Source organism: Atractosteus spatula, chromosome 7, assembly GCF_055471065.1.
Source record: "Atractosteus spatula isolate fAtrSpa1 chromosome 7, fAtrSpa1.hap1, whole genome shotgun sequence".
NCBI lineage: Eukaryota > Metazoa > Chordata > Actinopteri > Semionotiformes > Lepisosteidae > Atractosteus > Atractosteus spatula.
Genome location: NC_142712.1, coordinates 32,845,701 through 32,859,905, shown reverse-complemented (window position 1 = coordinate 32,859,905; position 14,205 = coordinate 32,845,701). Strand labels below are relative to the sequence as shown.

Sequence of the window (14,205 nt, the reverse complement as noted above, 5' to 3'; positions counted from 1 at the left end):
CTATGTCACTGTACCTTTGCATGTCTTACAGGGAGAGGAGTGAGGCCATATCACTGTATATTTTAATGTCTTACAGGGAGAGGAGTGAGGCCATGTCACTGTACCTTTTAATGTCTTACAGGGAGAGGAGTGAGGCCATATCACTGTACCTTTGCATGTCTTACAGGGAGGGGAGTGAGGCCATGTCACTGTATATTTTAATGTCTTACAGGGAGGGGAGTGAGGCCATGTCACTGTACCTTTGCATGTCTTACAGGGAGAGGAGTGAGGCCATGTCACTGTACCTTTGCATGTCTTACAGGGAGAGGAGTGAGTCCATGTCACTGTATATTTTAATGTCTTACAGGGAGGGGAGTGAGGCCATGTCACTGTATATTTTAATGTCTTACAGGGAGAGGAGTGAGGCCACGTCATTGTATATTTTAATGTCTTACAGGGAGAGGAGTGAGGCCATGTCACTGTACCTTTTAATGTCTTACAGGGAGGGGAATGAGGCCATGAAACTGTATATTTTAATGTCTTACAGGGAGAGGAGTGAGGCCATGTCACTGTACCTTTGCATGTCTTACAGGGAGAGGAGTGAGGCCATGTCACTGTATATTTTAATGTCTTACAGGGAGGGGAGTGAGGCCATGTCACTGTACCTTTTAATGTCTTACAGGGAGAGGAGTGAGGCCATGTCACTGTACCTTTGCATGTCTTACAGGGAGAGGAGTGAGGCCATGTCACTGTACCTTTGCATGTCTTACAGGGAGAGGAGTGAGGCCATGTCACTGTATATTTTAATGTCTTACAGGGAGGGGAGTGAGGCCATGTTACTGTACCTTTGCATGTCTTGCGGTCAGGCTGGAGGGTGAAGCCCACGGGACAGCTGCAGCGTACCCCTGTCACTGCATCATGACATGTGCTGTCACAGCCACCGTTGTTCACTGCACAAGTCTCTGGAGAAACAGACACAGCAAGAAGGAAAGGGAGCCATCAGTTCTGCCATAAAAGACACAAAACACTGGATACTGTACTGCCCTTTCTCTGAATGCCTTCACATCTCATTTCATTTCCATAGTTCGTGTGCATGTGTTTTTCTTCAATCTAACAATATTATTTGATAGAATATTTCTGACCATCATCTATAGGCACACATGTAGCTTCTTTGTTTAAATAAACGCAAGGGTGATAGCTGATCATTAAATCTGAAACAAGACACACAGGCCTCAGTTTCTTAGATAACTGCATCCATCAGTCTTCTAACTCCATTGCCTAAATTATTATATAAAATCTGGTACTCCCAAAATATACTACATTTGTAATATTGGGAGGCTGTCTGAAAAACACAGAATATTTTATTTTGCGATACAGCTTGTACCTTCAGCTTTTTTTTCTTAAGTCATTTTTATTGCACACAATTTGGAATCGCATGCACGCCCATTTGTTATTGTAGGGTCTTTGCCAACAGGTTACGGGCAGGTTAGAATCTATAGAGGTTAAAATAGAAAACAGAAATTCTTAAGGACTAAACAAAAGGTGCATGCTATAGACAATTTAGTACAGACACAGGAGCAAGTAGCCTACCTGATGATGAGATTATATACTACAGTTGAATTTATGTTACAGGGAGGTTTTAATTTTCCACAGATAAATTGGGATATTGCTACAGGGAATATAGAAGATAAAATTGATATGGTTGAAAAGGTTGATGAGTACTTCTTAACCCAGTTTACATACACTCCAACTTTGGAGATGCTCTTGTTGACCAAATCTTTTCAAACAACAAGGATATGGCTGAGTGGATAGATATGATGCAATCAAAGGGAAAATGTGACTGTAATATGGCGTATATTGATGTATATTTTAAATCTTTAAAGCTTGAGTCTGAAATTGGGTTCTAAATCTTAGAAAAGCACATTAGGGGGGAATGAGGCTGAGCTGTTACGTGGGAACAGATGGGTACAGAGTAAATAGAAGAAGGATGGTTATACTTCAGAAACAACGTTAAAAGCTCAAATTCATTCCTAAACAATTCCAAGTCTAGGAAAATATGGCCTAAATGGTTTAGTGGATCAGAAGGATGAGCAACGTACAGCCACTGCTGAAGAAAGACATTAGGATTTCCTCAAGTTAAATAGAAAAGATTATTGCAACATAGGAAAAAAATTATACAAAACATGTTTTCATTACTTCAGACAAACATTTCCAATGTTCAATACAAAGTGATCAGCTAAGGTACTGGTAACATACACTCACAAGGGTCATTCTGAGCTGCAGGAAGTGATGCACAAAATGACACATCGGTTAGTGACATAACCCAGACTCAAACTCATAATATGTGTATCTTCAGCTTGTCAAAGTATTTCAGTTATTTTTGAAGAATATTCTTTTCTGCAGGGATTTCTAAAGTTCATTCCTTTTTGCTAAGGAAACAAATTATCAGTGGAAAACATTAGAAATCTTTTCTGCCAGGAATGGCATATATCATACAAATTAATATGACCACTGCCTGTGGTGGTGGATCTTTACTATGCATCTCATGTCCTCTCAGCACCCTGTTGTCTATCATCTTTCCTGAAGCTTTTTACCATGGCAAATATCGAGATGAATATTAACCAAAACCTGAGTTAAAAAAAGCTTTTTGGAGTGAGCACACAGCCTCTCTAACCTTGAATAATCTAGAACTATCACATAAAATAAGTAATTGGGGTGGAACAATAACCAGTATAGTATAATGAGATTTTTAAATAAATATTTGCTTATGTTTTTAATGTATAATCTACCTCATAGTGAAATGTGTACAATGTACTATTCTAGAAATTTTATTTTCATACCTGTTTTAAAGGCTTCTGTTTAGAGGGACTTCATTCGACTTTTTATGAGGCCAAAAAATTCTTTTGTCTTTATCTTACTCTTCTTTGCAATTGAATTTACTTTTAGTACTAAGTGTGCTTTTATAGCTGTCACCCCAGACAGAAAACCAAACTCCAACACAACGTTGTAACATTTGATGACTTTATAGCTGTGTATCTCATTATTATGTCAAAATGTCACAAAATTGTAACAAAAAAGATAAGACTACTGGCCTTTAAGATATAGTTACACCACATACTTTATTTTTGCCAGCTATCACTAAACATCAGAATTATTTCTCAGTTTTTTTCTCTAATGTTGTATTTTAAGAAGATAATATTTTACCATAATTTACAGCTCACCGATAATGTGGGGAGGGTTGTCTTCCCCTGCACTGTACATAAAACATTTCATTCAGAAATGTGATTCAAAAAGCAGCCCTCATCGCTGGCTCACCTTGTGTGTCTAAAACTAGTGAAACGTCCAAAACTGTCACAGGGGCCAAACAATTAAATGTGTTACATAAAAAAATGGTATAATACAGTACTCTGTAATACTGACATGATTGCATCAGTGATAAATAATTCATAATGTATAGTTTAAAATTATTTTCTTTTAGTTTTTATCTGTGATGTTTTTAAGGATTTGAAATGATAATGTCATTATTCTACAGTACCTTCCATAAGACACCAGTGAATGGTTTTGATTTCTGATTAGTTAACTATTTCATATAGATATTACTTTTTACCACTGCAGTGGTCTTGGCTACAATCCAGAAAAATGCATTACACTTGGTGCATACCGATCACATTTTAGTTTCTATTCAATTTAGGGGAATAATATAAAGCAAGAATATGAATATTATGAAGTGTGTTGAGAAACAATTAAAACACATTAAAGGCAGAAAAGCGTGTGATTAAAATAGAAAGAAATAATTTGCTTCATTATGCTGGTGAGTAGACTGTTTTCTTGGGGTGAACAATACTGACTTTGAGCGCTCAGTGAAAATAGCTGTACAATTTGTACAATAGATAAAAATCACTGCAGGTTATGCAAACTCTCTTAAAGTTTCAATTAAAATCTGATGGAGATATCTGAAACTTAGCTAAGCATCTATTGTTCCAATTACTGTTTATTTAATGAGAAAATGCATTTGTTTCCATTACAATTCTATATTCAGCTGCAGAAATCTTTCGGTTTCGTGTTTAGGGAAAAGGGTATTAAAAGGGTATTACTTTGTATTAGGTTTTTTTATTGGTATGACAATACCAAGCATTCATTCTAGTCATGTACTGAATGGAACACCATTTAGCTTCTCCCACTCAACCTCTATCTGACAAATAATGGTTGTATGAATTACTAACATTTTGGGCATTCAAAATACTGCAAATTAAATGTCAGTAGTTACGTGATGAACCTACTGAATAGTGAGAGCAATACTCTGTAATGCAAACATGAAGAATTAATTAATTCTTTCAGATCACTGTTAGACTGGGGGAGTTGAACAACTTAAATTGGCTCAGTAGGTTTACATTGAGAACCTTTCTTTGTGCCATTCTGAGACCAGAAATGAGTGAAATTAATACACATTAAAGTTGAAAGTTCTGTTGTATTCATTACAGATTCGTGCTGTCTTAAAAAAAAACAACAATTAATGGCATTTAACTGAAGCGTTACCAAAGTGGCACAGTCTGTTTGTTAAAATTACACACTGCAGGGCAGTGAGACTTGGCAGCCTTTAGCAGACCATGGAAGAGTGGTGGCATTGTCATGGCTTGTCTGTAAGCAGTGAATAAAAAAATGAACATGTCCAAGGCAGATTACAGATGCACCCTTTCTATTGAAGGTTTGAACTAGAGTGTAATTTCTAGAACGTTTAGTGAAAATCTTCTGTTGCTTCTTGTTTTAAATTGATGTTTGCAGCTTATGATGTTGTTGCAATAATATACTATAAATGCTCTTCTGTATTAGATGCAGGATTGAAATGGCACTTTGGTGCATGCCCAGGCTTGAGGCTTTAGTGATTTTCCAATGGTCTGCTGTGGATGTTACTGACATAAACACATTGTGCTTTTCAACCAAGATAAGACAGTGGAGCAGAGCCCCTTTTAGGCCTGACTCTGCACTGTGGATTTCAATATCATGTGTACAGTAGGTATACTTGTCATCCCTCAGAAAAACAGGCAAATGTTTGTATTTTTTACTGCTTTTGTAGCTTTTCTAATTCATTGAACCTACCGATATTGAATGAACTTTTAGATTACGATAATGTGTGACAAGCACACTGTGCTAAATCATCAGAATACTGCCAACCCAGAAAACACATTCAGTGTATATCTATTTTCAGTGGCATATCTATTTTATGTTTTTTTTAATGATAATAATAATAATGATGATAATGTTGCTTTATTAGCCCTATACAATTTCTTACATTAGGAATTTGTCTTTTCACATACCCCAGCTTGCTCTCTATGAGACACACAGACGGGGAGAGAAGCTTGGGGTCAGAGCGCAGGGTCAGCCATTGTACAGCACCCCTGGAGCAGTTGGGGTTAAGGGCCTTGCTCAGGGGCCCAACAGAGAAGGATTGCTCTGCCAGCTCCAGGATTTGAACCAGCAACCTTCCAGTCTTCCTTAGCCACAGAGCCACTGCTCCACTCTGGTAATTCTGCTTTTTTTTAATGACATTTTTAAATGAAATTTCAGTAGTTTAGTTCTTAGTTCCTAATGAATGTGAGAGATGAAATATGTATAGAGTATTTGGTGTGACTCGCTCAGCTGAGGGAATAGCAGTCCATCCAAGAAGATAAGCTGTCCAAAGGATTGAGCTAGAAAGTTTAACGCAAGGGTGTAGATGAGAGGCAGGGGGCATTCAAGAGAGATATGCAAAAGGAAGTGCTGGGTGTGAGACTAGGATCTAATCTTCCTCCTGAACGTCTATTATAAGCACCATTAAACATAAATTCCTCTGTTGCAATATTTTTGTTTTGGAATTCAATTCAATTTGGAAGAATAATGGTTGAATTTTCTGAATTCATCCCTTGGAATTAGTAGGGCTTCATACTCGCTGCTTTAAGATGAAAAATCTTTGTTTTCAACACCTTTCGGAAATGAACCTGAGATATCCACAGAGAAAAAATAAGGCAGCATTTCACTTGAGCTATTCTTCTTCTCAACTGCTGTAGCTTGAGACATGTTTTTCACAGGCTTCCTTTAATTTAAAAGATTCCTAAATAAGGTGCAGAAATCTCCTAGCTGGTCTCCTGCTATGAACTGCCATGCTTTGGTGCTAAATGGCAAAACCCATTCCCCCAGTTCTGTAAATCAATGCATGTAAGTGGAGACAGAGCCTGGAGAAAGTGGATTGTCACTAAAGCGGGGGATTTGCACTGATTGACACTGTATATTGTACTGTACATCCTCTACTCAGAAGTACCTCTGAAAGCAAGCATGCAGTTAGTCTGGGATTATTTAGAGGAGGAAGATTTTACTATCCTTTCTGAATGCTGTTTCAATCCTTCACAAAAGCAGTGCTATAAGAGAGCTTATAATATTGCATGTGTTCACTCTAAAGGGGGTAAATTGATGCTTTTTTTTATTTCTTGAGAATGGAAAACAAGCCCTTTGAATGCTCTAGAGACATTTCTAGTTTCATTATAAAATGAATACTAAATCAGCTCGTCCTTCATATACAGTTTTTTTTTACTTTTACAAAATGCATCGGTTTGAAAGGGTAGGTCTTGTGTTTATTGACCTTTAAAATCCAGGGAGATGGAGCAGGTGAGTCCCCTATTCTAAATAAAGCCTATTCTGAACAAGGTCCCTTCTTTGCATAAGGCCCCAAATCAGCCAAGGATCTGCCAGCGAATGTCATTCTTTAGAACATTTATTCATTTGTTCAGAGCACCTTTGTAAGAAATGACTTGGTTAGTGAATGCTTACTGCCAGGTTTCTAATAGTCTTTACATCAGTTTAGCCTTCAATTTCAACTCATAAAGCATCATTTTGATGTACAGTCATAAAATTTTATACAAGCATTTACTTGCTATTAGTCTTAGATCTCAACTGTAATACATGCACTCAATTTAATTTTTTTTCTCCATAATCCACAATGGTAATATTTAGATACTAAAACATATTATTTGGTTATAAAGACAAGAAAATGCGTGATTCTGCTGAACTGGAAAATTTAACAATACTAGAGTTTTGTTATTTAAGTCATTTTTATGTTTAGTACAGAATTAAGAGTGCTGTACTAAAGGAATTTTCTGTCTTTGTCCAGGAAGGCTGATTTGACTGGGTTTAATGTTGTTTTCCACTGACATTCCTGGGTTCTGATATTGAATTCAGCTGGACAGATATCCTCAGAGTTTCAAGCAATAGTCTTATGAGTCTGTGCTTCCAGAACAATGAGATAAAAGCTTATTGCAGTCCAGGATTGTATCTCCAATGCTGTCAAATGATATCACAAATGACCTAAAGGCCCTTAGCGCATAGGGACATCCTGATACACACTTACTTGCTGTGGAAAATGTGCTTATAAAATGCTCCGAGTTAAAGTTTCAAAAAGCCAATGCAGACACAAAAAGAAAGGGTTGGACCAGAGCTGTAAAAAAGAGATTGACCTAAAGGTCTGTGTGGCAGAAATGATCTGGGAGTAAGTCTCTATATTAACTGAACTCGTAGGTTCTGTAGTAAAAACATTAAAGAGGGATTTGTTCTTAAAATTTGACGTGATACTTTTTTGAACGCCCTGCAGCAAAACTGAAGAAACATACAGGTAAAGAGGGGAGTTCCAAGGGCATTAGCCAGATTATCAGGGTGTAGTGGGCAGTGTGTACGGGAATGCGTGCTGGATGAGAGTGTGTCTAGGAGAAAAGTGACAGACATGACACAGCATTCACAAAGGAACCCAGGAGAGTCGGGGCACAGGTAGGAGACACCTTGGAAAACGGCTGAACCTTAGTTCTTGTACCTCTGCACACCCTCACAGACAGACAGTCAGGACGCCAAGGCTACAGTTCAATCACATCCAAGCCAGGGAACAGACATATTTACCATTGGGTAACAGCTGTGGGGCTGCCTGCTGCTGGACACTTCTTTCCCCTGCACACATTATAAAAACACCGGTTTAGTGCTTGAGAGTTGCCATGGAAACCGGGAAAAAAGATCCCGCCAATCTCTCAACATTCTAAATAAAATATTCACTATGGATCTATGTAGGATACCGTACATGTTAAATTTAAAACTGTTGCAATATGGTAAAAATATCTGATAAAAATAGTATCTTAAAAGTAATTTGACTTGGCAGAGGCTTCATATTTAAGTATGAAAATGAATGCATATCAGTATCTCTACAAAATCATTTTATTGATTTTACTATACTTTTTATGGATTGATCTCTTTTCTTATATATAAAGAGAATGAATTTGTAGCACTGTTGAGAGCTCAGTAAGATTGCGGAATATGGTGAAGAAGTGCTCAAAATTATTGGGACACTTACACTTCAAAATCATCTGTTTCTCTTTACTCAGATGTACTTCAGCTAGAATTCCACCTGGGCATAGGACTACATGTTTTAATTAAAAAAGAGATCACAAACAACCATCTCCTGCTCCAGTTCTGTTCAGCTCAAGGAAGAGCAGCAAATACACTATACTGAGCGAAAACCTGTGACCAGCTCTGTGTCAACGATGGTCTTGAGTTATTACTCAGTTGTTATTCAGCTGCATTCTGTCATCAAATTAAAAAAGAAATAAGGTAAAAATGCTGTCCCATTAACTATGAACACTACTTTAGCCCAATGAAAAGCTCTCTTGAATGTGCTCTCCTTGTGTGTTTGAGACATACTCATTAAAAACCTAGTCGTTCTTATCTGCAGACAGTGAAATTGCCTACATTACCTATGTTAGATAAAACCATTTCATTCATCACTTGGTTACACACTGCACATCAGCATGCATTTCCCTGGCTTACGGTGAAGCCTAGACACACATGATGTAACTGGTTCAATGTGGGAGAGGTTTTAAAACGTGATGCAAGGCTTTCAATAGGTATAATACCACGAAAACAAACCCCAAGAGTCAGCTGTTTCAGGTCTGTGCACAAACAGCTGGCTCATAGAATTAAAAACAATCACTGAATTATAGTAAGCGTTTAAATTCTTAGCAAAAAATACGAATACAAAGCCAAGGTATTGTTAGTAACAGAAGAGAAGAGAGGCCACAGCTGTGCGCATGGTCAGCTAAGAAAAAGGACAAAAGAAAAACAGAGAAATCATACCCAGAGCCAGATCACAGAAGCGTAACACTGCTGAATGCAAGCAGGGATTCACAGAACTGATGAAGCTGAGGGCTGCAGGGTTAAGCCAGGACAGGAGTGATGGCTGCTCCTAACCTGCCAGAACAGCCCTGGGACTGAGGGAACTTCACTCATGGATGGCTACAGAACGTCAAGTGCAAAGGCTGTACCCCAGCAAAGGAGTCTGTATCATTACAAACTGTACGTGGCACTACCGATCTTCAGGATGCAGCGAGCTACAGAGGACAATTAGAAACCATAGCACGTCGAAATACAGCGGCCTCCTCTGTAGTTTCCTCAGGCTGCTCATTCTTTACAGCATATTTTCTACAGACGTCCATGTCTTGGATGGACTCTATTCCAGGTCAGCTTTGCCAGTAAGCCAGTCCAACGGTTGATACTTTTGGTGTCTCGAGCTGTGAAAACAGCTTGTGATCTAAACACTTTTCTAGTTCAGTAATTGAAAAGCGGCACTTCTTTTACAGCGACATTATATCATTGGGGTGTTAACACTAACGATGATGTTTATGCAATTAATGGATGCACACAGAATTGTGCCCATGCCCAGCCCCATCTCTGACAAGCAGGCGGGGGCCAAAGAGTTCTGTTTAAGTTGACATCAAGGATCCTACCTAACTGTGACATGTGACAGCTGTCTACCTTCGATCTACAGAAAAGCTTCAGTGAGACATATACATATTTGCCCCTAGAGACGCACAGTGAGCCCAGCAGTTCAGTTGCGGGTCTGGGTTTGTGTATACCAGTGTGTGGGTGCTTGTGTGTGTAAGTATACATTTTTGTGTGCAGAGGTGTGTGTGTGTGTGTGTGTGTATGGTGTGTGTGTGGTTAATTTACGAGGATCAGAGATTCTGTGCAACTCTGCATCTGCCTGCTATTTGGGGATGTTTACGATTTGCTGCACTAACAGCTTGAGTACTTCCACATGATGGCTTTTTTTGGTTTTGTTTAGTTTCTTACTTTACGGAAACGTATGTGCAAACACACTGGAACTCTGCCCTGAGAGAGTTTTGCAGCGTTGCTAATGGAAATTAAGGGCAAGGCTTAGAAACTGGACGGAATTCTCTGTTAGTTTGATCATTTGAAACACATTAAGCCAATTCTTTTTTTAATGTGTCTGGATGCTTTATATCATCTAGAAAGGTCGTTCTGTAAAATTCTACATCATCTACAAAAGCGTTTACGAAAAGGTCATCCTGTCAGAAATAGTGCAGTTTCCTTTCTGTTATATTCTAAAATAGAACTGATTGTAAAATAACTTGAACTTTGTTGATATTGATGCATTTTAATTGAATAAAGACCAATCTGGAAACGTTTGCACGTCCTTTGTTTCTTTGAAAAAGAAGACTGACACAGAAAACCTCAGCGGGGCTGGGCAGGGTGAGCTGTACTAGATTGCATAGCAGGGGCATTAAGAATCAACTGAAGAATCACAGTAAAGCATGGAAGAATGGCAGCCAAAAGAAGAAGAAACTATGCAAATTGAACACATTTTGTATTCTAAAGAGAGACTAATGTACTAAACAGTACATGGTAGGATATAACAACTGCAATGAATGCATATAAGTGGGCAAGAGAAGCTTAGAAAAAGTCGGTTCTGTGTTCAGTGTGCTCTGTGTAGTGTGTTATGCAGACTTCACCGAATGAGCTTGATGCCATGCAATGTGCACTTCGCATCTGGCCCAGGGAAGTCAGTTACCCACCACCAGAGAGAGAGGCTGAGCGGTGGACCCCGCCCCGAGAATGATCCGGCACACAGTAATCAAAGAGGATGTGTACACCCCTGGGGACCCCCTCCCTGCCAACTTAAACACGGATGCTTATGAGTCCTCCCCCCCCCCCAGCGCCCCCTTCTCCCCAGCCCTGGGGCGGCTGTGACCGCATTCAGCACATGTACAATGTGCTAATTTATTCCAAACACACCATCAGCCAGGGTCAGCTTTCTGCAGGCACAGCAGTGCCTGCACATGGGAGAAAGCAAACGTTGCACTTGTTGATGAAAAATGTCCACACTTGGGGAAATCGGTTTTTCTCGACAGTTCATTCGGACTCCGCTCTCTCTTCTCCGGAGCTGCTGTGCACAGTAGCCTGCTTTGATTAGCTCATTATTCACACTCTCAGTGGGTCCTTCAAGACGCAGCTTTCATCAAGCTGTTAACTGAAGCAACTCATTTACTTGCTGTTGTTGTTTTTTAAGATGTTCAAAATAATAATAAATGCATACCCTACTTTTACTTTTATAGTTGATATTTATAATGTGTTTTTTAGCTTTGAAAAAATCATCTCAAACACGGGATGCTCTATTAAGGCCACTAAGTAGCAGCACCATGAGGCATCCAACTGCAAAGTGGACAGCTGATTCCCCAGAATGGCACTGCAGGCTGGTGACTCAAAGCCCAAAGTGAGACTGTAGAGAATGTTTCAGCGCTTCTCTGGAATCTCTCTGGGATCTGTGTTGCTCTAGGCTGCCCTCCGAAGCTGAGGTGTGAATCTTTGTGTATTCATGATCTTCGAGTTGTGCTGTGCTATCCAGCCATGTCAAGTGAAAATCAGTTTGGATCCTGTTCCTGTGATGCCCCGAGGCAAGGTTATAACTTAAACTTACTGAAACCTGAACTTCTAAACTCTTGAAAACAGGAGAGCAAAGGCCGAAATTCATTGGTAATCTAATGTTGTACAGCACCTACACTGCAAAAAAAAGTGAATCCAACCACACTTTTCAACTCTATACTTCACAGGCCCCTGGTGACTTGGATGAAATGACCATGTATTAGCACTCCCTTGGTGTAGCATGACAGCACCCTGTTCTCTCAGCTACTGTGCCAAATTGCTGTTTTAGTGATCTAGCACAAGATCACATGCAGAGAAAGCAGGGACTAATGAAGCAAAGCAAAAAGAAAGCTGTAGTGAAGCATCATAATTAGAGATTGGTAAAGCCAGAGGACACCATAGAAATCCCCATACACAAAGACTATATTCAACATTATTGTGTAGAAAATGTTGAAGTTTACATCTTGACGTACTGTATATTACATGTTGGCTATCCAAAATGATCTTGGATTGTCTTAATTATAACTATTAACATAACTACGTCTGTGGATGTGTTTCAAATAAAATCTCATCAATTCAAATTACAGAATGTACAGGAGGAGGTTGGGTTTAACACCAGAAATGGCATCCTATGAAAGTGCATTCTGACAGCTTTAGGCCATTCACCTTCACTAAGCGGACATGTATTAAACGGGATCATTCATTTGGGCAAATAAAAGTGGATTGGCAGCTAAAAAAGACAAAGCATATAATATGAATGGCTATTGTAGAGTGATACATACAGTAGAATTGGCCATCCACATTTATGTGCTAAACAGGTAAAATATCAGAAAAGGGAACGCAAAACTTACGTTTAGGATGATGGCCAATATTGTTCTATGAAAATCTTTGATATAACACCTTTGAGATAACTTAAATCAGTCACAGTGATGTGGCTTGTGCGTCAGCTGATTTTAAAGGATTAAGGAACTTTAAACATGCCATTTTCTGGAAGAACACCCAACCTGCCCCCACCCACTGATACTGAAGAATAGAAAGCAGCTAGTGGTGAATGTGTGTTCTGATAAATGAAAAATGAATGACAGAATCATCTGAAAAGTCCTTAGCCCCCCCAGCCATATGAACTGACTCACCTACACAGGTCTTGCCATCAGAGTGCAGGGCAAACTTCATGTGACAGCCGCACTTGGGCCCTTGGTCGGTGTCCTCACAGGTGTGCTGGCAGCCCCCATTGCCATAGTTACAAGTCACTGCAAGACAGGGGACAATCTGTACTGCATTGTAAGGTCACATGGTCCCAGAGAACAGACATGATGAGCAACCAAGACAGGAAGGCGGGCCACACCTTTCTGTTTGAAACTTGTCATACTGTATGTACGTGTAAGATCAGGCTAGAGGAATACAAGCTTGTGCTCTGTTCTGTGTGTGCTCATCCTTGGGCAAATTCATCTTCAAGGTCCAATAGAGATGACATGCCAGAAATACAAACATTAAATCTACTAATGTGCAAACCTGTGAAACAACTCCTTGTCTATACTCTATATTCAACTCCATATAAATCAAATACATACAAACTTACTTTTGTGTATATGTGTGAACTGTTTTACGAAGAACAATTCATGAAACTAAATCGGGGCTTTTAATATACATATTTGGCTTCATATAACTGAAATGAAACAAAGAGCCCAGTGACATATTTACAGTACACTATTTTTTTATTTGGAACAGGACGTCCAGCACAGGCTATGAATGCATGCTGTAGATCTGAAAACACAGGCACTCTGAGTATATGTAAGTGTAGAGGACAAAGAGCTTTTTCCAGCCTGGGGAGGGAGCTATGCCAACAATCCACTGTCTATAAAAACACCTGCAGCAACAGAAGGGGAACAATGCGTAAATTATAGCCCAGCTCCCCCTTTCTCTTTTCCTGGGCCTTAGCAAAAAAGTAGAATAACACTTTTGAAATCCTTATCCAAACACAGAAACCCCCCCCTTGACTTATTCTGAATTAAAACAAGCAGACTTACCCTGGAAGGCAGTGGAAAGGAGATGGGTAGAGAGACTATGATTAGAGTCTACTGGGTTTCACCTTAGCCCACAAACCTCTTCCCCCCAGGTCACCTAACCACACTGACCTCATACTGCTTCCCTAAAGATTCATTCAGGGTAGACCAATGTGGATTTAGTACTGGTGACTGCAAAGAGGGCTGCCAACATGAACCACCATCTGGCTGCTCACAGGATGCCTCAGAATCATTGACAAAACACTAACAGAGAACTGGATCAGTATGAGCAGTGCAGGTAATAACACTGCCCAACACATGCTGCTTCCATGTGGTTCAGGCTGTGTGTTAATGATAGAAACATAGCATACTTAACTTTCAATTAATATCAATCTCACTGCTCACAGCTAACTACAATGACCATCTCTGAGCAGAAAATAACTGATATTCCCCAGTTAACTAACTGTAAGACCTTTTGACTTTCTAATCACATAAA

At 39.4% G+C, this 14,205-nt stretch overlaps 1 protein-coding gene across 1 annotated transcript in view; it reads right to left on the bottom strand.

Moving 5' to 3' along the window:
- The window catches only part of scube3 (signal peptide, CUB domain, EGF-like 3), a 116,939-nt gene that overhangs the window by 32,588 nt on the left and 70,146 nt on the right, over positions 1 to 14,205 (bottom strand). The window contains exons 6-8 of the mRNA XM_088920999.1: positions 12,840 to 12,956; positions 7,897 to 7,944; positions 825 to 941 (exon numbers count right to left, since the gene is read on the bottom strand). Coding sequence (XP_088777125.1) covers positions 825 to 941; positions 7,897 to 7,944; positions 12,840 to 12,956 — 282 coding nt within the window. The remainder of the gene's footprint in view (positions 1 to 824; positions 942 to 7,896; positions 7,945 to 12,839; positions 12,957 to 14,205) is intronic.